General features: G+C 41.8%; 1 protein-coding gene and 6 non-coding genes across 7 annotated transcripts in view; all 7 read right to left on the reverse strand.

The window, feature by feature from the left end:
• Positions 1–1,186: 1,186 nt before the first annotated feature.
• On the reverse strand, positions 1,187–1,259 carry trnar-ccu. Its single transcript has one exon. It is a non-coding gene; the product is annotated as a tRNA-Arg (tRNA).
• A 2,145-nt stretch (positions 1,260–3,404) lies between these two features.
• trnar-ccu lies at positions 3,405–3,477 on the reverse strand. The gene has a single exon. It is a non-coding gene; the product is annotated as a tRNA-Arg (tRNA).
• A 391-nt stretch (positions 3,478–3,868) lies between these two features.
• Positions 3,869–3,941, reverse strand: trnar-ccu. Its single transcript has one exon. It is a non-coding gene; the product is annotated as a tRNA-Arg (tRNA).
• Positions 3,942–6,856: 2,915 nt separating this feature from the next.
• trnar-ccu lies at positions 6,857–6,929 on the reverse strand. The gene has a single exon. It is a non-coding gene; the product is annotated as a tRNA-Arg (tRNA).
• A 1,720-nt stretch (positions 6,930–8,649) lies between these two features.
• On the reverse strand, positions 8,650–8,722 carry trnar-ccu. Its single transcript has one exon. It is a non-coding gene; the product is annotated as a tRNA-Arg (tRNA).
• Positions 8,723–9,790: 1,068 nt separating this feature from the next.
• On the reverse strand, positions 9,791–9,863 carry trnar-ccu. Its single transcript has one exon. It is a non-coding gene; the product is annotated as a tRNA-Arg (tRNA).
• Positions 9,864–12,431: 2,568 nt separating this feature from the next.
• Positions 12,432–26,864, reverse strand: part of LOC120536927 (tripartite motif-containing protein 5-like) — a 45,514-nt gene continuing 31,081 nt past the window's right edge. Inside the window, exons 6-10 of the mRNA XM_039765506.1 lie at positions 23,529–23,648; positions 17,839–17,963; positions 17,341–17,409; positions 14,776–14,826; positions 12,432–12,612 (exon numbers count right to left, since the gene is read on the reverse strand). Coding sequence (XP_039621440.1) covers positions 12,523–12,612; positions 14,776–14,826; positions 17,341–17,409; positions 17,839–17,963; positions 23,529–23,648 — 455 coding nt within the window. The 3' untranslated portion in view covers positions 12,432–12,522. The remainder of the gene's footprint in view (positions 12,613–14,775; positions 14,827–17,340; positions 17,410–17,838; positions 17,964–23,528; positions 23,649–26,864) is intronic.

The following is a 26,864-nucleotide window of genomic DNA, read 5'->3' on the forward strand; positions in this document are numbered from 1 at the left end:
GAAACTGGATTTTCCTGTTGAGTTCCACGGTAGCAGCATTTTGATTCATATCTGGCTTTATTTACGTGACTGTCCTCCTGAAGAAGGGGAACCTTCTCAGTGAAGAGAAAACGCCTGTGTGAACCTGCCACTTAATCTAACATGCACGTCTTTGGACGGCGGAGGTAACTGGAGTACCTGGATAAGAGCGAAGTGAACACAAAGGGTGCAAGCAGGGCAAGAAGTCGATAGGCAACAGTGCTAACCGCTGCACAAGCACACTGCGCCGTACCTTCACATCACTGAAGGGATTTGAGGACGTACTCGTGAAACATGATATGACGGTGCTTTTAGTCATCATTTCTAAATACAACTTTATTGATTATGGCGACATGTTACATGGCAGTCGGACATGCAAGTCAGTATTTCACTGTACTTGGTGCCCATGATATCATCCCTACATGCACAGTAGTACTGTTTTATTCTGTTTGGCACCGCTCTGGTGCTGCCGTATCACGTGGTGGGGAGTCGCACTCAAACCCCACGGCGCACCACCAAACAGCTTCAGCTTTGAACGGTGACGTTCTCTCATTCCACTTTCTTCTACAATCCAAAGGCCTACCGTTAGTGTGACTGGCGACTCTGAGGAGACGTTATGCGTGAACTTCAAGGTTTAACTACGTGAACAAACGTATCACAGCCTGCTGCTTTTCTCTTTCGTTTGGCACAGTAATGGCGCCATTTTGATAAAAGCCCATACAACAGGTGAAGACAATCTAAGTATTGTTTGACATGCAAGTTCGGAAGTTGAAATCTGCTTTGCTGTGGAGTTGCTGGATTGAGCTCCACTCATCCAAGACTCGGATTTGGAGTAAGCAGGACTGAGAAAAAGAATAAATAAATAAATGAATGAACAATTACTGAAAGCGTTGGAGTAGAATCATGGCAGTTAGATAGAATAACGAGCTGCCAACTTTAAGGGGGTGATTACTTTTTCACACTGAATGATTTCCTGTCTCATTTGGTTGTGTTTATTGACGCAGTCCCCTGGCGTTCTGATCCGTTAACGTCAGCTGTCATATTCAGTACACGTGTAGGCGCTCAGAGAATCTCAAAGTGCACCGGCGCTGGCTGTCTTTCTAAACAAATGGCCTCCATCTGCTCAGTTACACGGAGTCACGTTTTTAATAAAAGCCTTTGTCGTCACCACCCCAGATGAGACTCGAACCCACAATCCCTGGCTTAGGAGGCCAGTGCCTTATCCATTAGGCCACTGGGGCATCAGCTGCTCTGGGTGAGCGCTGTTTGTCATTAGTATGTGGCTTTAGGTACCACCGTGTCAAGCCCACTGACCACTTCAACATACTGTTAGAAATGAATTTTAATTAAAAACAAAACTGTTACAAAAAATACAAGTTAGAGATGACTACCTGTGCTACCCATCTGAGACGGGTTAACGTCAAAATAATCAACACGGGCTTCAACTTGTTCAGCACTAATATACCAGCGCACCGTCTGTTGGAATGCATTTTGTAATTCACGTAGTAATAAGATGCATTGCATTTGTCATTCCAACAAACGGCGCACATCACAAACACGTAGTAATAAAATGCAAATCCATTTGGTATGGGGTTTGTAAAAGGCAGTGTTAATGTTTGAGATGTGCCATCTGTTGGAATGACAGACACACAGACACCTGCCTTTTTGTTTTAAGTGGACAGGGTGACAGGAAAGTCAGAAACTGCTGCTAAGCTAGCGGCCTTTGCCTCTGGTTTATAAACAAGTTCTGCTTTGTGTAGATTATATACACAGTATGCTGTCTTAGTATGTAAAGCTTTTGGGATGAGCTGCCTGGTACTAACACAAAAAACATATTAATGCCTAAACCAGTGTAAATAGCCATATTAATAAGTAAGGCATTAGATATAAAATATACATGTTAGAGTTTCACCTGTTAGAGTAAGAATTATTCTTTTGTGTTTACTGTGTTGTGCATCAGCTTTTTAACAAAACGTATTGTTTCTAAAAAAACTAAAAATGGACCTAACATTTAATGATTAGTGGATGGAATAACCAACACATGATGATAATGGTAAGCGTACCCCCATACAATAACTGGCATGTGGCTGCATAACGATAGCAAAGAAAAGGTAACCACCTACATGGGGTGCATTTTTGATTGCTGGATGGTGATACGACACAGAAATCCACCCTGGACTTGTTTGCTCATGGAGAACCTCGGAGCGAAATCAACAGAGGGCACATTATAAACGTGTAGCAATGCATTTTATTACGACACAAATGCTTGTGCCGTCTGTTGGAATGACAAATGCAATGGATATGTCTCTGTTATATGCCATCTGGTGTGGGATTTGTACAAACAGTAATAATGTTTGTGATGTGCCACCTGTTGGAATGACGGAGACACAGCAACTGGACAGACATGCAGATATACAGGTAAACAGACAGTTAATTTAATTAAGGTGGATGAACCCTTGACATCTATCTATCTATCTATCTATCTATTATATAGTGTCTGTCTATCTATCTATCTATTATATAGTGTCTGTCTATCTATCTATTATATAGTGTCTATCTATCTATTATATAGTGTCTGTCTATCTATCTATCTATTATATAGTGTCTATCTATCTATCTATCTATCTATTATATTGTGTCTATCTATCTATCTATTATATAGTGTCTATCTATCTATTATATAGTGTCTATCTATCTATTATATAGTGTCTGTCTGTCTATCTATTATATAGTGTCTATCTATCTATTATATAGTGTCTGTCTGTCTATCTATCTATTATATTGTGTCTATCTATCTATCTATCTATCAGAAGCAGACAGTTGTGTCATATCCCAGGTATCGGCTACAACCCCTGCCCGTTTTCCTTCTAATTCGGTCCCCATAAGCACACCTATATGATCACACTCTTAACTTTACGGTCTAATAAATTACTTTTTCTAACTTATACAAAGATGTCTTTTCAGGGTTTTCTACATTTGGTGCACCATCCACACCACAGCCTTTTTTGCACTCTTACGAGTGGACTATCCACGCTTCACTCTGCCTACCTTAATATTGCTTCACATTTTACAGGTGAGGGGCAAAATGCTTTCTTTGTAAAGAAAATGTCTTTAATTTAATTTACGTCGACTGGTCCACCCATGCTCAGAAATGTTCAGTTCCATGGCGGCAGCGTTTTGGTTCATACCGTACCTCACTTGACTGTCCTCCTGAAGAAGAAACAGCTCATGAAGAGAAAATGCCACTTAATCTGACATGCGGGTGTTTGGAAGTCAGAGGATGCTGGAGTATCTGGAAAAAAGCAAAGGGAACTCAGAAAGTGCAACCTCAGGTATTTCTTCAATAAATGCCTTCCATATGATCTTCCCCATTAAGCCTCTGTATTCACCCCAGATGGGACTCGAACCCACAATCCCTGGCTTAGGAGGCCAGTGCCTTATCCATTAGGCCACTGGGGCTTACAGAGCACATGTGACTGCTGTCTGTCATTAGTATGAAGCAGCAGTGACAAGTGTGGTGCCGCTGTGACAGTGTCACCCAGCAATGAGGCGCGTTAAAAACTGAGTTCAGTCACATGCAGCAGTCAACTCTTAAAAGTAAGAAGTTTAAGTAAATTAAACACTGATGTTGACAAACTATACATCTAATAAAAGATATTTGGGGACATCTTCATTTATTCTACAGTGCCTTTCACATCTGTCTGTCTGGCCCTTTATATAAAACACTTTATCTGTCTACCTAACTTGTATAGAGTTGAAGCTGAATTAACATCATACCTGTTCTCCTGCATCAAATAATCAGATGATTTTTACAATATGTCACATTTTTAATAAAAGCCTTCGTTGTCACCACCCCAGATGGGACTCGAACCCACAATCCCTGGCTTAGGAGGCCAGTGCCTTATCCATTAGGCCACTGGGGCATCAGCTGCTCTGGGTGAGCGCTGTTTGTCATTAGTATGTGCCTTTAGGTACCACCGTGTCAAGCCCACTGACCACTTCAACATACTGTTAGAAATGAATTTTAATTAAAAACAAAACTGTTACAAAAAATACAAGTTAGAGATGACTACCTGTGCTACCCATCTGAGACGGGTTAACGTCAAAATAATCAACACGGGCCTCAACTTGTTCAGCACTAATATACCAGCGCACCGTCTGTTGGAATGCATTTTGTAATTCACGTAGTAATAAGATGCATTGCATTTGTCATTCCAACAAACGGCGCACATCACAAACACGTAGTAATAAAATGCAAATCCATTTGGTATGGGGTTTGTAAAAGGCAGTGTTAATGTTTGAGATGTGCCATCTGTTGGAATGACAGACACACAGACACCTGCCTTTTTGTTTAAGTGGACAGGGTGACAGGAATTAGCCTGGGGGATTACTTTGTGTTATTAGTGTGCAGCAGCCGATACCACTGTGTGACACCACTGGCCACTTTTAAAGTGTTAAAAATGAAATATTATTTAAAACATAACTCTGAGAAATAAAGAATTAGAGATGATGAGCTATCTATCTATCTATCTATCTATCTTATCCTGCCGACTATACTACTATCTATCTATCCATCCTTGGATATTCCAGAGAGCCTTCTTTTCTACTGAACATCGTTTTGTGTTTTACTTTACTGGTATTATGTTTGTAAATGGATGGTAATGAAGTATTGGCCAACATCAGCTTGGAAGTCAGCACATGGATGAAAAAGTGGAAAAATCTGAGGGGCAAATGTGTTGTGCTTTGGAAGAAAATGTGTAGCAAGAGGAGCGCTGATCGTGGAGGACAAAAAACTGCCTGCATTTCTCTAGTTTCCTCCTGCAGGTTAGGTGAGCTAGCAGATCTAAACTGGCCGTGTGTGTGTGAGTGTGTGAGATTGGTGTGTGTGAGTGTGAGTGTGAGATTGGTGTGTGTGTGAGAGTGTGTGAGATTGGTGTGTGTGAGTGTGTGAGATTGGTGTGTGTGTGTGAGTGTGATTTGTGTGTGTGTGAGTGTGAGATTGGTGTGTGTGTGTGTGTGCTTGCCCCATGATGGACTGCTGCCCTCTCCAGGCTTTGTCCCTGCCTTGTGCTCTATGCCAGCTAGGCCAGGCTCCAGCAGACCCCCGTTCAGGCCTAACTAGGTATGAAGCTGACTGACTGCCCCCCCCGCCCCCCTGCTGGCACCACATGTCAATCACAAACAAACGGCGTGTGTGCTTTCCTCACATGCTACAAACACCGCCATCTGGTGTTCAGGTGTGTACGTGCAGCGCGGCGCAATGCAGAAGTATGAACAGCTTTTGACGGCGTAGACTGCAGTGCATCGTAGGCTTGATGCAAAAGTATAAAGTCTCTCAAGTGCTACCTTTGGCTAATTTATTGATAAATTCAGTTTTAATGAGCCACTCTGTTAAAATGCTGTTGCTTTTTGTTCTTCTTAAATTCGAGCACTTTAGTGAGAGACGATCGCTCCCACACAGGCCCCTACTGGCAGTTTGTTAAGGCCCTCGATGGACGTTACTCTCATCTGTAATTATTGCTTCTATAAAACTACCTGCGAAAACAAGAAGGCTAAGAGGCCCACAGTTACAGGGTCAGCATTCTTAGCCTCTTTATATAACAGAATTGCATTTGCTAGCTTCCAATCATTTGAAGTTTGTCCAGTAAGAAAATATACTCAAGACAAACGAGAGAAGACCATTCAGTCCTCTTGTCGCTCGTTTGTTTAGTTAATGGCTGAACTGGCCCAGTGTCTCATTCAGATTCTTACTAAAGTGACTTAAGGCTTCTGCTTCAACTCCATGTCTCGGTAGTTTGTTTTTATCAATTCCCACAACTCTTTGTGTACAGAAGTGGCTTCAGTCCTAAGGGAGTTCATCTTAATATCCAATTCATATTTGTACAGACCCTGAACTTATCAAAGGGGGGTACTTTAGATAAAAATAAAATGAAGTGAATTGGACTTCGCCCTGCCCGGGGTTTGTTTCCTGCCTTGTGCTCTGTGCTGGCTGGGATTGGCTCCAGCAGACCCCTGTGTTAGGTTATAGCGGGTTGGAAAATGACCGACTGAATTTGAGCAGAAATCCTGTAGTACTAGAGTGCTGTACCGTGTTAGCCATTATGAGTAGAAATCCTGTAATGGAGTGGCATGCTGCCCAGGATCGCTACCTGCCCTGTTGCAGTTCCTGCCAGATCGGCTATATTAGCGCCTGATTAAAATAAAAAGGTTCAGAAAAATGAATGAATGGCTGAATGAGAAAAGAATTAACAATTAGAAAAGTTTTGGATTTCAGACATTGTGGTTCAGTAAAGTAAACCAGTTACAGAATGGAAAGGGAAAATAACTCTTCACAGTAGAAGGACGGCTAACTTTGTATCCATTCTGTTTCTTAAACGGCTTTTCCTGGACTTGGTCACAGGGCAGTGGCAGCCCATCCCAGCAGTCGTCGGGGGGCAATCCCTGGACAGGGTGCCAGTCCATTACAGGGTGAACCGACACGCAGTACATCGACATCACAGACCCACCTCACCGCCATGTCTGTGGCCTGTGGGAGGAAATCAGAGCACCAGGAGGAGGACTTGGGATGTGAACCGCGGGCCTGCGTTGTGAGGCAGAAGTGCTGACACCCGTTTTTAAACATCACTGATGTAAATGAGGCATTTCATGTCAGCTGTCGACCGTGCTTTGCATTATGGTTTATGTGAAACTCTAACAACAACAAATATATACAATCACTCAGAGAATCTGAAAGTAGGCAAATAATGGTGATTGAAACGTCAAGGCCTTTTATAATCAGATTAGGGTACTTTCATCTGATTTTACAGTGAGGCACATTTTTAATAAAAGCCTTCATTGTCACCCCAGATGGGACTCGAACCCACAATCCCTGGCTTAGGAGGCCAGTGCCTTATCCATTAGGCCACTGGGGCCTACAGAGCAGAGGTGACAGACATGACTGCTGTCTGTCATTAGTATGAAGTGGCAGTGACAAGTGTGGTGCCGCTGTGACAGTGTCACCCAGCAATGAGGAGCCTTAAAAAGTGAACTCAGTCCTGGTTTTATTATACACTGGCAGCAGCTAACTCTTAAAAAGTACAAAATGGAAGTCAGTTAAGATATTAGCAACCTACTGTATATATAATAAAAACTCATTAGGGACAGCATCATCAATTATACAGTGCCGTTTACATCGGTGTATCTAGTCTGTTAATTATGGTGATCTATCTATCTTGCCAACTATACTAAAAATGTATATGTATCTATTTTAATAGCACCTTATCTATCTGTCTATTAGCACCTTATCTATCTATCTATCTGTCATATAGCACCTTATCTATCTATCTATTATATAGCACCTTATCTATCTATCTGTCTGTCTATCTATTAGCACCTTATCTATCTATCTATCTATTAGCACCTTATCTATCTATCTATCTATCTATTATATAGCACCTTATCTATCTATCTATCTATTATATAGCACCTTATCTATCTATCTATCTATTAGCACCTTATCTATCTATCTATCTATCTATCTATTAGCACTTTATCTATCTATCTATTATGTAGCACCTTATCTATCTATCTATCTATCTATTAGCACCTTATCTATTTATCTATCTATCTATTAGCACCTTATCTATCTATCTATCTATCTATTAGCACCTTATCTATCTATCTATTATCTATCTATTATATAGCACCTTATCTATCTATCTATCTATCTATTATAGCACCTTATCTATCTATCTATCTATTAGCACCTATGTAGCACCTTATCTATCTATCTATCTATCTATATAGCACCTTATCTATCTATCTATCTATCTATTATATAGCACCTTATCTATCTATCTATCTATTATATAGCACCTTATCTATCTGTCTATCTATTAGCACCTTATCTATCTATCTATTATATAGCACCTTATCTATCTATCTATTATATAGTGCCTTTCACTATCTATCTCTCTATCTATTCATGGCGCACCACCAAACAGCTTCAGCTTTGAACGGTGACGTTCTCTCATTCCACTTTCTTCTACAATCCAAAGGCCTACCGTTAGTGTGACTGGCGACTCTGAGGAGACGTTATGCGTGAACTTCAAGGTTTAACTACATGAACAAACGTATCACAGCCTGCTGCTTTTCTCTTTCGTTTGGCACAGTAATGGCGCCATTTTGATAAAAGCCCATACAACAGGTGAAGACAATCTAAGTATTGTTTGACATGCAAGTTCGGAAGTTGAAATCTGCTTTGCTGTGGAGTTGCTGGATTGAGCTTCACTCATCCAAGACTCGGATTTGGAGTAAGCAGGACTGAGAAAAAGAATAAATAAATAAATAAATGAATGAACAATTACTGAAAGTGTTGGAGTAGAATCATGGCAGTTAGATAGAATAACTAGCTGCCAACTTTAAGGGGGTGATTACTTTTTCACACTGAATGATTTCCTGTCTCATTTGGTTGTGTTTATTGACGCAGTCCCCTGGCGTTCTGATCCGTTAACGTCAGCTGTCATATTCAGTACACGTGTAGGCGCTCAGAGAATCTCAAAGTGCACCGGCGCTGGCTGTCTTTCTAAACAAATGGCCTCCATCTGCTCAGTTACACGGAGTCACGTTTTTAATAAAAGCCTTTGTTGTCACCACCCCAGATGGGACTCAAACCCACAATCCCTGGCTTAGGAGGCCAGTGCCTTATCCATTAGGCCACTGGGGCTATGTGTGCCATAGCAGGCCGCTAGAAGTGGTCTAAAGTACTGTAATTATGCATCAATTTTAAAAAATAACAAATTCATGTTCTTTTTCTATGGATTCAGGATATGTCTGTATGTCCATTAAAAGCTTGCTAAGGACACTCATCAGTCTGTTTAGTAAGAATAAAAGTGACATTTTGTAAATGTAATTTTTATGGATAACAATCTATGTACAGAAACTGAATACATCTGCAAAATTATATATTTCCAGTATTTAGTTCTAAAACTTTTCCTTTAACATAAAATAACTTTGCATTAACAAAAACTATTTTTTCTTATGTATCTAATAATCTATGTACCATAGTGCAGCTGTCTATCTATCTATCTGTCTTATCCTGCCTACTATACTAAAATCTACCTGAACTTGATCAGAAGCACTTGACGTTGTGCACACCATATCAACAGACCCCCGGGGGTTCACCCCTAATAGGGGTCAAAGTTACTTCTTTTCACAAAACTTTGATGAAAAAAGCGGCTTGGTAATATAGACATGTGATGTGTCATTATATGGCGTTTCAAGGTTGTTTGTAATGAATATGATCATATTTGTGATATTTGATTTTTTAAGGTGGTCCTAGCCCTTTACCAGCCACTCCTAGAAGGTTAAAAATATCAAACACAAGCATGAGGGGCATCCTTTTGGACTATTTCAATGTCAGTTATTATTAATATTTATTTCTATTGCAATCGAGACTATTCAGACATAAAACGCTTAAACTGAAGCACACATTTTCGTATTTCAGACATTTTAAACTACTCTTCTTGTTCATTATGTACTTCTACCCTCATGAAGTGAATCATCATAGGAAGACCCCGACTTAGGGCGGCTCGAGCTAATTTAGCCGTTCATCTCAATGTAACCAATATTTCGTCCGTATTTGTATAACCGCATTACAAGGATTAACAAGTGCGGCACGTCCAGCCAGGGCTGCTGCGACGCAGGAAATGAAAAGCGCCAACTACAGTAATTAGAGTGTCGGTCGTTCGGGTGGAATCCGCACTTCTGTCATTTTTAAAATAGACTCTCCTTCCACCCCAGATGGGACTCGAACCCACAATCCCTGGCTTAGGAGGCCAGTGCCTTATCCATTAGGCCACTGGGGCTCTACACACAATACAGGATTAATAACTGTTGTTATCTGTGTTCTCTCAATAATTAAAAACTAATAAACAGTATAACATACATTGTCTAAAAATTATTATAGTTATTACACCGGAGCAAACATGCCCATTTTGCACCGTTTATCACGCTCACTCTTTTCTTTACACAATGTAACTCTAAGAGTTGTCTGAATAAAACTCCACCCGGAGCGGAGACCACTCAGGTGGCATCGCTTATTTACCTGAACGTCAACATTTCGTTTATTCGCACATTGAAAACACAAACAAACGTCGTCTGGCGATGCAGCTACAAATAAAGTGCTGGTGTCCTCGTCCTCCGTATGCGCGAAAGCGTGTAAAAGTGGGCGGAGTCCCCTGCAGTCATTTTCATTATCTACCAATCCGCACTCTCTGTTGTAGTACTTCAAGGAAGCCCCGCCCACACATGCTTGCGAATTGTGCTCTTTGATTGGTTGCTGCTGAAACTAACAAAAGACTCGCCGCATCCTTAAAATGCCGCTCTGTTAGGGTGTCAACGTAACGCCAAGTCGCGTCTCGTTTCGCAGTCTTACAAGCGAACGAGTATCGCATCTAACAGTTATTTAAACGGCTATTAAAGTATCCGCAGTGGAAAGGAGAGGGTAAACATTTCGTAAGGTACGTTTCAGCGAAATAAGACGGCGGCATTCTGGGAATCTCGCATCAAAAGTCCCCGCTAAAGAAATCACGAAGGTCAGTTCGCTTTTAGTTTGCCTCGAAGTTACGCAGCCCCGCGCCGTGCGGTCCGAAAGGGCTGCTGGAGAGACACACGGACCACACTGCCATGCTGCCCTTTCGGATGTTCGAATATTAAAGGAGCCAGGAGTGTTACGAGGGCTGGCGGCTGTGCATTGAGCGAGCGTGAATGAGGAGGAGTCCGAAGTTACCGAAAGTTTAAGAAAGCAAATCAGATTCAGGTGTGATTGTACCTTTAGTTTGAGACCCTCTCATTTTTACATCCTGGTGGCCAACTACCATTTACAGGGGGCGCCGCTGGTTATGCTTGGATATCGATGGATACCCGCGTGACTTGTATTTCATCCTATAGTTGCGGTGTATTCAGAACCCTTCGCTCTCTGCACGCTGTATTGTGGTGTAGATTTCATTTTAAATGGATACATTTGCTGGCCTGCCCATCCTTCTACGCTCGGTGGCCCATAATGACACGTTTGCAAATGGAATCAAAAACTGAAATCCGCCATTCATAAAAACACGACGTCACGTGACCGCCCCCTTTCCTGCCGTGTACTTGGTGTTCTCAAGTCGCTCCCTGTCCTTGTGAGTACTGACTGCACTCGTTTTCTTCTTCCATTTTCATGTCTTATGAGGCTTGAACATTATGGCGCGGTGATAAACACTGGTGACATTCAAAGAAGCCACCACCTTGTAATCTGGTAACTCGGAGGCAGGCTCTGACCAGAAGAGCCCTCGAGAGTTGACCAAACTCTGAGAAGTCAAGAGTGCGTGAAGCCCTCCTTTCTTGATTGATCAAATTCCACCGTGTTGTGTTGTTCACAGCTTTCGTTTCTCAGTCTGTTGAAATATATTTTCCTTCATTAGATGGGCTGTGTCTTTGATACAAGAAGTCTGTGGCCACTTGACCGGCACACCTGTATGATCTTGTTGGACATCCCATTCCAAAACCATGGACATTAATGTGGACTTGGACATCCCCTTTGCGACTCACAAGAGCCTTCACTCTTCTGGAAAGGCCGAGTGTGTTTGTGCCCATTTAGCCAAAAGAGCACTTGGGATGCTGGACGAGACGGCCTGGCTTGCATTCGGCCTTCCAGTTCATCCCAGTGATGTTCAGAAGGATTGGGGTCAGGGTTCTCCATGTCTTTATGGGAGCACAACAAGGTCTTCCCCATATTGTTTCAACATGTCTTTATATGCTGTGGCACTAACAGTAAGGGGCCTTGCGCAGACTCTGAAGTGCACACCTACTCCACCAAACATTACAGTCGGCACTAAAACGTCCACAAGGTAACGTTCTCCTGGTGTCCACCAAACCCAGATTGGTCACTCCACAGAACGCGTTTCTAGAGTTGGATGGCGGTGTTCTTTATGCCACTCCTGGCATTGCGCATGGTGATCTTAGAAGCTTCTAGAAACTCATCTCATGAAGCTCCCTAACATTCAGTTTTTGTGCCGACGTTGCCCTCCAGAGGTAGTTTGGGACGCCACACCTGCTAGGAGGTTTTGACGTGTTGTGCCCTTCAGTCCCACTCTGTGGGTTTGCCTGGTCCTCCACTTCATGGCTGGGCTGTTGTCGGTCCCGGACGTTTCCATTTCATAATAATAACACTTACAGTTGACCAGGGAAGGTCTAGCAGAGCAGATACTTCAGGCACTGACTTGTGGCCTCCTGTGAGGGTGCCATGTTTAAAGTCGCTGAGCTCTTCAGTACGACTCGGCCATTTTGAGGGGCGTCCACATACTTACTTGGGTCATTGTTGATTAGGGGACATCTGCACCTTTTCGTGTGGTTTGTCACGACATACACACACCACAGCTCACAGTTTAAAAAGGTTACAGTCTTTTTTTATTATAATCTTTTTGTTTTTAAAAAAAAAAAAATCACTTTAAAATTGAAAGTCGGTTGAATTCAGTATGAATGTATTTACTTCCGCCCATTAACTTTCTGTCTTTTCCTGCATTTTACCAGTGAACGTCCTTTGGCATTGCCCGGGGTATTGTTGGGAAGGCAACTCTGCAGGAGAACAAAAGGAAATACAGAAACGTTAGTCCTGGAGCTCATGGGTAACATTTAGCAATTTGATTCATCAGACTGATCAACGTCCCACACCACGTGCACTTCACCCTGAAGCTAAGCCTGCTCAGGCCCGGCCAGTACTTGGATGGGAGAGCAGCTAAGAAAAGCTTGAGCTACTGCTGGAAGAGGTGTTGGTAAGGCCAGCAGGGGGCGCCTGCCCAGTGGGCTCTGTGTGGATCCCAATGCGGTGATGGGGACGCAGTGCTGTAAAAATGCGGCATAAAACGGAGGTCCTGACTCTCTGGGGTCATTAAAGACCATCCTTCGTAAAGATGTCCCAGTTGAATTGCCCACCTTGGCCTAATCATTTCTGGCCCCCTAATTGTCCCCTGTCTGTATCTGGTTAACTGTCTCTCACCCCTTCACTACCTAACAGTTAATGTGTGTTGACTTTACTGGTGCAAAAATGGCTGCCATCGCATCATCCAGGTGGACGCTACACATTAGTGGTGTCTGAAGTGGCTCCCAACTCGCTATGAATAGTGCCAAAGAAATGTAAAGAATTATTACTAACTAGCAGACCTGACGCGCTTCGCTGCACGTTTAACCGGCTAGTTTTGGCAGCGGATTGTGTTTTTTCCAATCTAGACGTCCTGTCTTTTTCAGATTCTTTTAACCGCCTGGTTTCGGCAGCCAATCGTCCTTTTCCCAATCTAGAAATCCTGTCTTCTTTAGATTCGTTTAACCGCCTGATTTTGGCAGCAAATCTTTTTTTTCTAACGTAGAAGTCGTTTCTTGTTGAGATTCGTTTAATCGCCTGGTTTTGGCAGCCACGCGCTTTTTTTCCAACCTAGAAGACCTCTCTTGAGATCTGTTTAATGGCCTCGTTGATTGCATGTCTTCCAAGGTAGTTTCAATACCCATTTCTTGCACAGAGTCTTCTCCCCTTTTATGAGTGACTGTGTAAGTACCGCGTGTACCAAACAGTAAATTAGTAAAGGAGAAAGGACGCAAGACCGCGACAGCTGTGGAGCTCAGCTCGGAGCGAAATGAAGTGAATGAAATGACGTGAATGGGAGGGGAGATGATCACGTGACTCCCCCACCTGCCTTAACTCTCAATCCCTCCACAAACACAGTCTCTTGGATCCCAACTCTCCTTTATATATATAGATTATTATTATTATCCCCCATGTGTAGAGAACAGACAGATAAACATTCTATCACAAGTATCCGCCCTACTTACTGTATCTATCAATTGATATCTATACTTAGAGATATATAGATATATATACACACACACACTCTAGTAAGTTCGCCTTTTGCTCGCCAACCCCCATCCCCCCGGCCTGCCACTTGCGTTGTGAAGAGGGGGGCTGAACGCACCCGAAGGAGATGCAGTCGCTCCTCTGAAGCCCCCTCTTAAACGGTGATACAATGGGAAACAATACTTTTTTTTATCTCCTCTTTGCTCGATCAGCTGCTGCCGTGCTGTGTGATCTGCATCTCGTGTGGTGTTCGAACATTTAAAAGCCTGTACAGAAGCTGTCCTACTCTTTATCTTTTGTTTCCGGCCCCGGACACGATTAAATCTTTTGGCACAAAGTCTCTTCTCACGGGACGCAAGTTCTTGATATTTTTTAGTTTACAGTTTAAAAATGGAATAAGAATCTGAAAATCTAACAACATCACATAAAAGTTCGATAAATTCTGAAAAGAATGATACCAAACATATATATGTAGGTTTTAAAATACGCTCAATTTAAAGCATGACATAAAATCGTTGCACTTTTAGGCTTATATATCGAGAGTAGATAATGTGACTGTTTATTGCGAATTCCATTTTCTAGTCCCTCTAGGCCTCTGTGCTAGTTGTGGTTCCCAGTTTGACCAGTTGGAGCTGTGATTTGAAATAAGTAAACACTGTCTGCCACAGTTGCCGACTTGTTTCGTAACGTAACGATCCACTTTGCTCAAATTATCCTTCTGCTGTATTACCTGCATGGCTTCTTCTGACCTGAAGGGTTTGCCCCCCTCCTCATACGTTTACCTATTTCACTCTGACGACTGTACCGCTAAACATGGCTGAGGTGAAGGAGGGGCATCGACAGAACCCCACTATCGACAATCACTATCAAGAAATGACAAGTTGGACGCTTACCTCAAGCAATTCTTTTCTTACTTCTTGAAGTTCACATTTAAGCTTATTTTCCTGTGGTAAACAGAAAGACGAACAATAAATTTTGGCCCACAGAAGTAAGCATCACACGTAGCAATGAAATATCCTCAACACCGGGTACATGCAAAGGATGCAAGAAAACGGCCATTGAATTGGTGACGTGCTGAGAGACCTGAAGGCTCCAAGTGGAGGCCGTTTTTCATGGGCTCTGTTGTGCTGTTTTCATTATGCGTTCATATTTTAGACTTCTATTATTATGAGTGTCTCACCAGTGAGATAAACACAGCAAATGTCTGTGGTCATCTCCGGTGAGGGTCACGGTGGCAGCAGGTCAGCCCAGACGTCCTTGTCCCCAGCTACAGACTCCAAATGTTCCTGGTCAATTCCCAAGACAGCCAAGAGGTGCATGTCCTGGGTCAGCTGCAGGGTTTCTGCTCAGTGGGGGACATGACCAGAGCAGCTTTAGGGGGAACTGCCCGTCCATATGACCTGTTCAAACCACCTCAACTGGCTCCTGTCTACCAGGAGGACACCTCAGGATGAGAAGGCGCGACCTTCTCAAGACTGTTAAGCAGAGACGCATAGGTGTGGACTGAGTACTGAGGAACTCCTCATGGACAAGTCCTACCAGAAGGCAGTGCTGGAGACATCTTGGGGGGGGTTGGAGAACCTGTCTGTTGCTGAATTCATTATGGTGCTCTAAAGAGACTGTGGGGGGGTGAGGCTGCCTTGGGTGGGGAGTGAAATCTAACCAGAGATGTTGAAAGTGCTGGATGTCATTGTGATAGCAAAGTTCAATAATGCAAAAGTAAAAATTCGAATTGGAACCCCAAGTGATTGGTGTAAAGTCACAACCGCAAACAGTCTGGGCGAGCGTGAAGTACTCAAATGTGCTGCAGGTCAGAAGAGAAGGTTAATGATACGATGGCGACCACGGCCTCTACCCGAGCGCTAACGGGAGAAGTACTGTGCATACAATATTCATTTTCTATATTAGTCACCCAAAATATGATAAAAGTTTTTTTTCTTATAAGGGTTATACTAACAAATCTCTAAAAAGAACAATGCAGACGACATCAGGCCATTCAGCCCAACAGAACTCGCCAGTCCTATCCTTTTAATGCTTCTAAACCAGGGGTCCCCAACTCCAGTCCTGGAGGGCCGCAGTGGCTGCAGGTTGTCATTCTAACTCTTTTCTTAATTAGTGGCCTGTTTCTGCTGCTAATTAACTTCTTCTGAATTCATTTTGACTCACCTTTTTTTTCTTTTTAAAGATCTGATCCTCTGATTTGTTTAATTTCTTTCTTTCTTTAAATGGCACCCAAACAGAAATGAAATGTGAAGTGAGGGAGCCAACAGAAGACCAACTAAGTCAGGGCCTCAAACTCCAACCAGTTGCTTAATGAAGTGCTGATCCTTGTCGTTAATTAAACCCGTTCTTTAATTCCATGGCTTGTTGCTGCTCTCATTGTGCAATAGCAGATATTTCTGAAACTGTTCATCTTCTCTTTTCTAAGAGCTCTGGTCAAATGTTTTGTGGACCTGAGCAGATCAGCATTCCTGAGACCTTCATCTTTCTTTATCTTTAGATATTGTATGATGAACACCAGTTGTTTTGGCTCATTTTGTATCCCATTACTGTTTCGCTGCTAATTAAGGAAAAAAACAACTAATGGGTCTGAGTCTTCAAGATCACGTCAATTAAAATGAATTCAAAAGAAGTTAATTAGCAGCAAAAGCAGGTCACTAATTAAGAAAAGGATTAGAATGAAAATCTGCAGCCACGGTGGTCCTCCAGGACTGGAGTTGGGGACGTCTGTTCTAAAATAACATCAAGTCGAGTTTTAAAAGCCGCTAAAGTCCTTCTGTCTACCACACTACGTGGTCTCTTATTCCAAGTGTCTCTGGTTTTCATCCATTATCCAACCCGCTATATCCTAACTTACAGGGTCACAGGGGTCTGCTAGAGCCAATCCCAGCCAACACAGGGCGCAAGGCAGGAAACAAACCCCCGGCAGGGCACACGTGCGCACACACTAGGGACAATTTAGGCTCGCCAATGCACCTAACCTGCATGTCTTTGGACTGTGGGAGGAAACCCACGCAGACACGGGGAGAACATGCAAACTCCACGCAGGGAGGACCCAGGAAGTAAACTCGGGTCTCCTAACTGCGAGGCAGCAGCGCTACACACTGCGCCACCCGTCTCTGGTTTTCTGTGTAATGAAAAACGTCCTAAGGTTTGTGTGAAGTTTACCATAGCAAGTTTCCAACTGTGTCCCCGTGTTCTTGATGAACTCATTTTAAAGTCACCGTATCGATCCACTTGATTAATTCCCTTCATAATTTTAAACACTTCACTCAGGTCTCCTCTTCATCTTCTTTTGCTTAAACTGTAAAGGCTCAGCTCTTTTAATCTTTCCTCGTATTTAAACATTCATCAGCACCAGTGCATATTCTCAGGTTTGTCACCACAGAATAGAGAAGAAAGGCAGTAGTTGTGCTGGAGATTATGGACATTCACCCTTAGTTAGTCATCTGACTTACTTCAATTAATGTGAACAAAGTGATCCTGGGGAAGCAAGCGCTGGAGTCGCTCAGTAACGCCTTGAACTGCTGAAAGGTAAAATACACAGACTTACAAACACACAAAGGTAATATGTGGTGAACATGATCAGAAGTTGCATTACATGAAACAACACATTCACAGCAGCAGGCTGTCATTTTATTATTAATTATTATTATTATTATTTGACTCCTTTATCCAAGACAACTTACAACATTTCATATTCTTTCTTTGTTTGTTTTTTTCCAATTGGAGCACAAGCAGGTCAAGTGACTTGCTCAGGTCACGGAGTGTCAAGTAGTGGGATTTGAACCACAGCCTTAAAGTTTGAAGATAAAACCTTAACTGCTATACCACACTGCCTACTGTCTATACCCAAATGGATAAAGAAGGTCGAATCTGGCAGTTTATTGGGTCTCCACTTACCAGGCAGCACTCTGCCCCTCTTAACAGCGGTCATAATGGAAGAGTCAACTTACTTTGTTCAGCTCCATTACGTTGAGACAGATGCTCTTCTTCCAGTGTTTAGCGGCTGCGTTTCCACTCAGAATTTCAAATTCTCCAGGAAAGAGCCAACCCCCCTGGAAATATATGGAAGGTTCACCTAAAATAAAGTCGTGGTACAGACGCGGGTTAGGATGAGGGCGTAGTACTGGATGTCAGCTTAGCTTTTAACATTTTATTAAAATCAAATAACATTCCAAACAAGCAAGTCAAGTTTAACAAAACTAGGTTTGAAACAAATCAACCACCACCCATGAAAAAGAAAGCTAGGCCAGCAGAGTAAAACGTTAATAAAAGTAAAGATATGTGGATAAAAAATGAATGAAAATAAATAGAATTTAAAAACGTAGGTAGAGAGAATCCGCTTCCTCAGTGCTTTAAATGCGTATTCTAAAATGTCGTCGAGGAGATCCTGCCAGGTTTTGCATAAGTTCTGCACAGATCCACAAAGAGAGAATTTGATTTTTTCTAATTTTAGATAATATCTAACATCAGTTACCCACTAACTGGGATTCTTCCAGTTGAGCAAGATAAGCCTACGTGTCAATAGTGAAGTAAAGGCAATCACAGTTTGTTTGTCCTTCTCCACGTTGAGCCCCTCTGTGAGCCCACCACACACAGCTGCTAGTGGATTAGGAGGGATTGTGACTCCCAGGCTGTCTGAAAGGCATTTAAAGATGTTGGTCCAGAATGATGTTAATTTGGTGCAGGCCTAGAACATGTGACACAGTGAGGCTGGAGCTTGATTGCAACGTTCACAGGTTGGATCTTGTCCTGGAAACATTTTGGACAATTTTAAGTGAGACAGATGATTTTAAGTTGACTAATTGTATGCTTTGTGCATATGGAGCTCGAGTCAATTCTGTGCATTGCTGCCTTCCACTTTTCTGAGATGTTGAGTGAGAGATCCACTGTACTCTTGGATCTTAGAAAGGGAGGGACTGTAAAATAGTTTTATATTTTAAGGAGATGCTGTCCTCAAGACTGATCAATATTTTTCCAGCATAGAGGGAGGTGGAGGGTGAGGGAAACCAGGCAGGTTTTGTTTAACAAAGTTTCTAATTTGAAGGTAGTGAAAAAATGTGTTGCTGGAAAGTTAAGAATGTAATTGTTCATAGGATGTAAAGATGTTGTCTATGTTAAGTGATTTAATCTGGAATGTTTTACAAACATTAAAAGCCGAGTACATCCAAGAAGGTGGGAAAAAGGTGGTTCTCGTGCAGAGGTGCCACAGATAAAAGCTTCTCTATCTTAAAGTACTTCCTACAGCTTAGCTGTAGTGTTAAGCAGAATGTTGCATATGGAATCTTGCAAAGCTGGTGGACAAAGAAAAGTCGGCTATACGTGAGCAGGTGACTAGAAATGTGGCTGCAATTAAGTTACAGGGTCAGTTTTTATTTTAAAAAAATAAATAAATAAAAATGAGTCTTCCTCGACTCTCTCACTCTCAGATACGGAGATGAAGGAAAAGGTCGTTAGAATCACTTCCAGTTGTGCAATATTTCTCAAATATCATCTCCCTTTGTTTCTCATCATAACTAACTGACAATATCAATACACAATCATTTATCTTTATTTATAATCAAACTTTATATTAAAATATTTTCACACTTAGGGAGGTCGAAAACGTTGGTGGAATTTTATCATGATTACATACGTATTACTAAGATTATGTGCAAAGTAAAAAAAGAGTTACAGTCACCTAAAAACATAGAAAAAGTGTATTATATAATATTTGTTACAATAAATTGGTAGAACTGCATTGAGCTACATTTAATTATGATAATGATGGTGTAAATAAAAAAATATAAAATCAAATGTATTACCAGAAACATGACGTGGACGTAGCAGCCTATTGTTCCCATTACATCTTTATATTTACAAGGCATTTTCAAAGTTTACAAGTTTGTTAAACTGATGATGTATAGATTAATAATTACTGAAAGAATGTGTTATATTGAATACAGTTTTTAATATCGTGTACACATTTATAATTCCATGATACAAAAAATTCGGATGGTTGTTTAGATAAAATACGACTTCCGGTTGAGTAATTTTTCTCAAATTCCATATCTGTTTGTTTTTCATCATTATAAATATCTACAAACCGGATTCCAAAAAAGTTGGGACACTAAACAAATTGTGAATAAAAACTGAATGCAATGATGTGGAGATGACAAATGTCAATATGTTATTTGTAATAGAACGTAGATGACAGATCAAACGTTTAATCCGAGTAAATGTATCATTTTAAAGGAAAAATATGTTGATTCAAAATTTCACGGTGTCAGCAAATCCCAAAAAAGTTGGGACAAGTAGCAATAAGAGGCTGGAAAAAGTAAATTTGAGCATAACGAAGAGCTGGAAGACCAATAAACACTAATTAGGTCAATTGGCAACATGATTGGGTATAAAAGAGCTTCTCAGAGTGGCAGTGTCTCTCAGAAGCCAAGACGGTAGAGGATCACCAATTCCCACAATGTTGCGCAGAAAGATAGTGGAGCAATATCAGAAAGGTGTTACCCAGCGAAAAATTGCAAAGACTTTGCATCTGTCATCATCAACTGTGCATAACATCATCCGAAGATTCAGAGAATCTGGAACAATCTCTGTGCGTAAGGGTCAAGGCCGTAAAACCATACTGGATGCCCGTGATCTCGGGCCCTTAAACGACACTGCACCACAACCAGGAATGCTACTGTAAAGGAAATCACAGAATGGGCTCAGGAATACTTCCAGAAACCATTGTCAGTGAACACAATCCACCGTGCCATCCGCCGTTGCCAGCTGAAACTCTACAGTGCAAAGAAGAAGCCATTTCTAAGCAAGATCCACAAGCTCAGGCGTTGTCACTGGGCCAGGGATCATTTAAAATGGAGTGTGGCAAAATGGAAGACTGTTCTGTGGTCAGACGAGTCACGATTCAAAGTTCTTTTGGAAATCTGGGACGCCATGTCATCCGGACCAAAGAGGACAAGGACAACCCAAGTTGTTATCAACGCTCAGTTCAGAAGCCTGCATCTCTGATGGTATGGGGTTGCATGAGTGCGTGTGGCATGGGCAGCTTGCATGTCTGGAAAGGCACCATCAATGCAGAAAAATATATTCAGGTTCTAGAACAACATATGCTCCCATTCAGACGTCATCTTTTTCAGGGAAGACCCTGCATTTTTCAACAAGATAATGCAAGACCACATTCTGCATCAATCACAACATCATGGCTGCGTAGGAGAAGGATCCGGGTACTGAAATGGCCAGGCTGCAGTCCAGATCTTTCACCTATAGAGAACATTTGGCGATCATAAAGAGATAGGTGCAACAAAGAAGGCCCAAGACGATTGAACAGTTAGAGGCCTGTATTAGACAAGAATGGGAGAGCATTCCTATTTCTAAACTTGAGAAACTGGTCTCCTCGGTCCCCAGACGTCTGTTGAGTGTTGTAAGAAGAAGGGGAGATGCCACACAGTGGTGAAAATGGCCTTGTCCCAACTTTTTTGGGATTTGTTGACACCATGAAATTCTGAATCAACATATTTTTCCCTTAAAATGCTACATTTTCTCAGTTTAAACTTTTGTTCCGTGATTTATGTTCTATTCTGAATAAAATATTAGAAGTTGGCACCTCCACATCATTGCATTCAGTTTTTATTCACGATTTGTATAGTGTCCCAACTTTTTTGGAATCCGGTTTGTACACAAAATCTGAATCATCTATCTGTAATTATAACCATAGTTGAACTGAATACTTTCGTGAATTTTCAAGTACAACCAGAAGTAGCCTAAAAGTCGATAAGATTCCTTATTATGATAAAACAAGTGTACAAAATCTCGTTGACCGACGTCAATGCCTTTGAGTTATCGTGTTTACGCACAGATAGACAGACAGAATTTCAGAACTGGTATTTTCAGACTCGGGAAGTTCTAAAACGCTGATTCATCAAAATCGAGGTCCATTTTTTTCACGATTCCTATACTCTCTATAGTGTGTATACAAGAAAGTAAAAAAAATCCACCCCTCAATTTTCTAACCTCTCAATCGGGGGTCACGGGGAGCCAAGGCCCACCCTGGCAGCATGGAGCTCAAAGTGGGAAGATGTGGCTGCACTAAAGTGCAGGGCTGGCATAAAAACAAAAATGAATGAACTCACCCATCAGTTTTCTAACCGTTCTATCCAATTAATTATCATAGCAGCACTGAGCTCAATGAGGCAGTTTACGATTTATTATCATTCTATACAATGCAGTTATTTGTTTAAATATGTCAGCTCTCCTTAATAGCAGTACATCAGATAATATCATAAAATCAATAGTACAACTTGCTTTTTTTTCAATTATTATTTAATCTCCTTCAGTGAGTGGTTATCATGAAGTTAAAAAGATGTGCCTTCCTATGCTTTTAATTTTAATAACATAAGAATAACCATTTGGTTTAATTTCGTCTACAGCAGGCATGATTTGGAGATTTTTTATCCTTTCCAACAAATAACCTTATGTTTTAAATAGTGAACAATAAAACACACGTCATACACATTGGGTTTGTCATTCATTTTAGGCTGGAGCAGAACTGGAAAAAAAAAAAGATAATAATAGCCTAAATAAGCAAAACAAAAAGACGACTAAACAGGAAAGGCACATTCCCATGATACACTGCTTTAGAGTTGAAGGCAGGATTGTTCTTTTTCCACCAAAATATGAGATCAATTTATTTTTTCCTCGGCCACCACTACAATTTACATGGGGCAAGTAACAATCCAAAATTGTGGAATATCTGCAACTGCGCTCAGCACTAAGTGGGCTTTGAAAACGGTACGGGTTGTCACGAGACAAGTAGGGCGAAGTGTGAACAGACGAGAATTGTTTCAATCGTTCATCCTGTTTAGTGGCGGCACATTCCCTTTTATCTCCGGACAATGCAGGATGGGGATGTGACGGCATGCGCGTGGGCTAATTAATGATTACAGGCCGACAGCAGCACAACAATCAAGTTGAGTGCAAGGGAGAGAAACTGACAGAACAAAATGGAGACAGAAAGCGGCCGCCAAGTGTGTGAAAGGTAAATGGAGGAGGACGACGAAGTGGCCAGCGTCCTTACTGCCGACGAGTTTACAGAGAGGTGAATGCGCTCTTGTCAGCTGGCGAGGCCAGGAGTTCTGATAGGGTCTCAATGTAGTGGCATCCAGGAGTGGGCACAGCGCTCTGTGAGCTGCACTGACTGGTGGAGGAGGCAGCGATGGGTCTGTGGGTACCAGGTGTGGTGGCAGATCAATGGGATGCCCACAGTCACGATGAGGATGGAGAAACAATGCGATAGAATTGACAGTGATGTTACCTTTCCGTTTTGGACAATCTAAACCTATTTATTGGATTATGTATTTATTTAAACCCTTTTTTGGCACAACTTTATGACTTATTTGTAGCAGTTTTTGGAAAAGCACTTTATGTTCTCCAAGCCTCGTTATTCTTTGCTAAGTAAGTCTCTCACTTGTTTGCTCCCTCAGCCTGGTCCATCCTTAGTCTTGAATATCAATGTCCAGGTGCAAGATGGAAAGATGCCAGCTGTGGGCAACTTGGGCATCACAACAGTAACCCCCTTCAATTACAAAATTAAGGTTCTTTCACTATCCAAAAAACCTTAAATGGATTGTTCAAGAGAGTGAAGAATTACCTTTGGTGGCCAACTTGTCTTTGTGCAGAACTCCGGTTTTGCCTTTACAGATGATGGGTAGCTCATTTCTTGAGGATATTAAATCATAGACTTCTGATTGGCTAAGTTTCTTTGAACCGCCTGGAATTCAGAAAAGAAAACAAAAAAAACAAAAAAAAACACACACTGGTATATTATACACACACACTGGTGTCACTCTAAAAGGGAATACCTGATTTTTCTCCACGTTATATGAAGTACTGTGCAAGAGACTTTGGCAGTCTGAGTACGTCAGCGCATTTAAGAGCTCCAGATATTCCTTTTGTAAAAAGTAAAGCAATACAAGAAAACATTGAAATGTTTGCAAAGAAAGCAACACGGTAACGGAGGACTTCCCAGTTAGAAATGATACACACAAACACTGGGGGGGTGGGGGTTGTCAAGCTAAAGCGAGAACATGACATTTATTAGAAAATGGACCGAACCCTAACAAAAGTGTCATTTCTTAATGCACTTGCACCACCCTGCCTAGAAGTGCCAGCAGAATAAAAGGTTTCGTCTTGTCTGCTCAACCTCTCATGCACACGAGTTACTGTCGAACACAACATGCTGAGGGGTACTACAGTCACTAGTGCAAGTTACTGTGACTTGCTGGAGATCAATGTGAAGCCTGCTATTCGATACAAGTGGTGGGGGTTGGTGTCTCAAGGGGTCCTTTTGCTGCCAATCAATACCCACTCGCCCACACACTTCTAAGAACACCAAGGCTTGTCTGGAGAAACTGAAGTTTGAGGTATTGCCACATCCTCCTTATTCACCAGATTTGGCACCGTGTGATTTCTACCTTTTTGGACCATTAAAAATAAAAACATCTGGGTGGTCGTCGATTCAAGACCGATGACAAGAAGAAAGCGGTGCACAAGTGGTTGTGAGTACGAGACAAAACCTTTTATTCTGCTGAAATCCAGGCCTTGACTCCCCCTCGTATGCAAACACACACACACACACACATATATATTATATATTTAATTCTTAGGTACAGTCAAAGTAAAAAGTATGTGAATAGGAATGATCTCTATTTATGTCTAATTCCCACATAAAACATGGTTGTATCTTCATGTCAGTCACAATAATGAACAAACACAGTCTCATATAGCGGCGGAAGCAGAGAGCGGATCAGCGAAGCGGAAGCAGAGAGCGGATCAGCGGCGGAAGCAGAGAGCGGATCAGCGCGGAAGCAGAGAGCGGCGGCGTCTCCCACAGGCACGTAGCCCTTTGAAAGCACCGAGCAAGTTCACCTGAGGTAAAGCCGCAGCTGACCAGTAGAAATAACCGGCAGTGAGAAATTAAAGTCGATCGCTTAGCGGGTGGTGGAAACTTAAAGCGACGGTGATTCAGCTCAACACGGAAAGAGAAGCACCTATAAAACGGCAAAGATGACTTCAACATTTAATGTAAGTTCTATCTGCTCTCTGCCCATCGAGGGCACGTTTATATGTTGTGTGTCCTGCAGTATGTACAGCTCAGGTTTTCCGGCCGACAGTGCAGATAGCTTCACCTGCCAAAAATGTTTAGTTAATTTAGAGTTGGTCGGGAAAATACGCGAATTGGAGGACCGCGTTAGGAATCTGATAGCGATTAGGCAAACCGAAAATTGGATCGACTCGGTTTGTTTAGACAATTCGGCTACATCTGATTCTGCTTCAGTCTCTCCAGGTCCCACTGTAGTCAGTGCGAGGCCGAAATCAGCAGCACCAATTCAGCCACAGGGCGAGTGGGTAACAGTAAGACGGGGTCTAAGAATCCAAAATTTAGTCCCCAGCACCCAGGTCACCAATTGGACCCAGAACAGGTTCTCAGCTCTCCGCAGCCTGTGGAAACTGAGAATAATAAAGTGCTCATAATTGGCGATTCCATAGTGCGGAATGTTAGAATTCCAAACTATGTTAAACCAGCAGTTAATGTTAAGTGCCTTGCAGGGGCCAAGATTTCTGGCATAAAGGCGCATTGGACCGTGTTGCCGACGATGAAGTATCTACCTTATTGCTGCATGTCGGCACTAATGATATTTATTTACAGCAATCTGAGGTATTAAAGCGAACTTCATCTCTCTATGCACCAAAGCTAAAACAAAATGTCGGAATTTAATTGTATCTGGTCCCTTACCAAGATTGTATAGAGGGGATGTGATTTATAGCAGATTGCATTCCTTTCACTGCTGGCTAGAAACCTGGTGTGCAAATAAAAGCATAGCATTTGTGAACAATTGGGATGATTTTTGGGAAAGGCCTGGATTTTTCAGAAGAGATGGTCTTCATCCTAACTGGAGGGATCTTATGTATTATCCCAAAATATGGCAGCAAAACTGCCTGGTTGACTGATTAGAGCACCATCCAGGCCGCAGTCATGTGATCTTAAATCACAGGCTGTTGTTTATCCCACCTGTTATTTTCCTGAAGCTGTTACCCATAATCCCTGTTGTGGGGCATCCAGTAAATTTAGTCTTGAAACAAACCATAAATTAATTGATAACCAAAAATAAGGTGTATAATTAGACCAAGGGATAAAACCAGACACTCCACCAGGGGCATCTGTAATAGAAATTTAATTCAAATTAAAACAAAAATATATCAGCAGTTCAGAAAGAACCATGCAGTTTTAAATGCTGTTTATTGAACATTCGCTCTCTTGGCACTAAAGCTGTTTTGGTAAATGATATAATATTAAGTACAAAATCTGATCTGTGTCTTCTTACTGAAACCTGGCTTAGTAAATGTGACACTGTTCCCTAGCTGAGGCGTCACCAGATGGATACTCGTTCCTTCATAAGTCTAGAGATTCTGGTCGAGGAGGAGGCCTTGGAATAATTCATTGTAACAAAATGCAAATCACTCCTAAAAATTTAGGCAACTTTACATCCTTTGAGGCATTCATTTTAAATATTAAAACAGATTCCAACACAATTATAGTGCTAGTCTACAGACCACCAGGGCCATATTCATTGTTCATGACTGAATTTAGCAACCTTCTGTCTGATTTGGCTATAAATTATGATCACGTAGTTCTGATGGGGATTTTAATGTACACATTGATGTGGAAACTGACACTTTTAGCAAATGTTTTACTTATTTGTTAAATTCAGTAGGATTTTGTCAGATTGTCAAAGGTCCAACTCATAATCATAACCATACATTAGATTTAATTATAACTTACAAAGTTGAAATTCAAAATTTAAATATTACTCCATTAAATGTAGTTATTTCCGATCACTTCTTAATTACGTTTGATTTAGTTCTGCCCATGCCAGCACTCGCAGATTAAAACAAAGACAGTGCGACATCTAGATTGTAATTCTGC

This window comes from Polypterus senegalus, chromosome 10, assembly GCF_016835505.1.
Source record: "Polypterus senegalus isolate Bchr_013 chromosome 10, ASM1683550v1, whole genome shotgun sequence".
NCBI lineage: Eukaryota > Metazoa > Chordata > Cladistia > Polypteriformes > Polypteridae > Polypterus > Polypterus senegalus.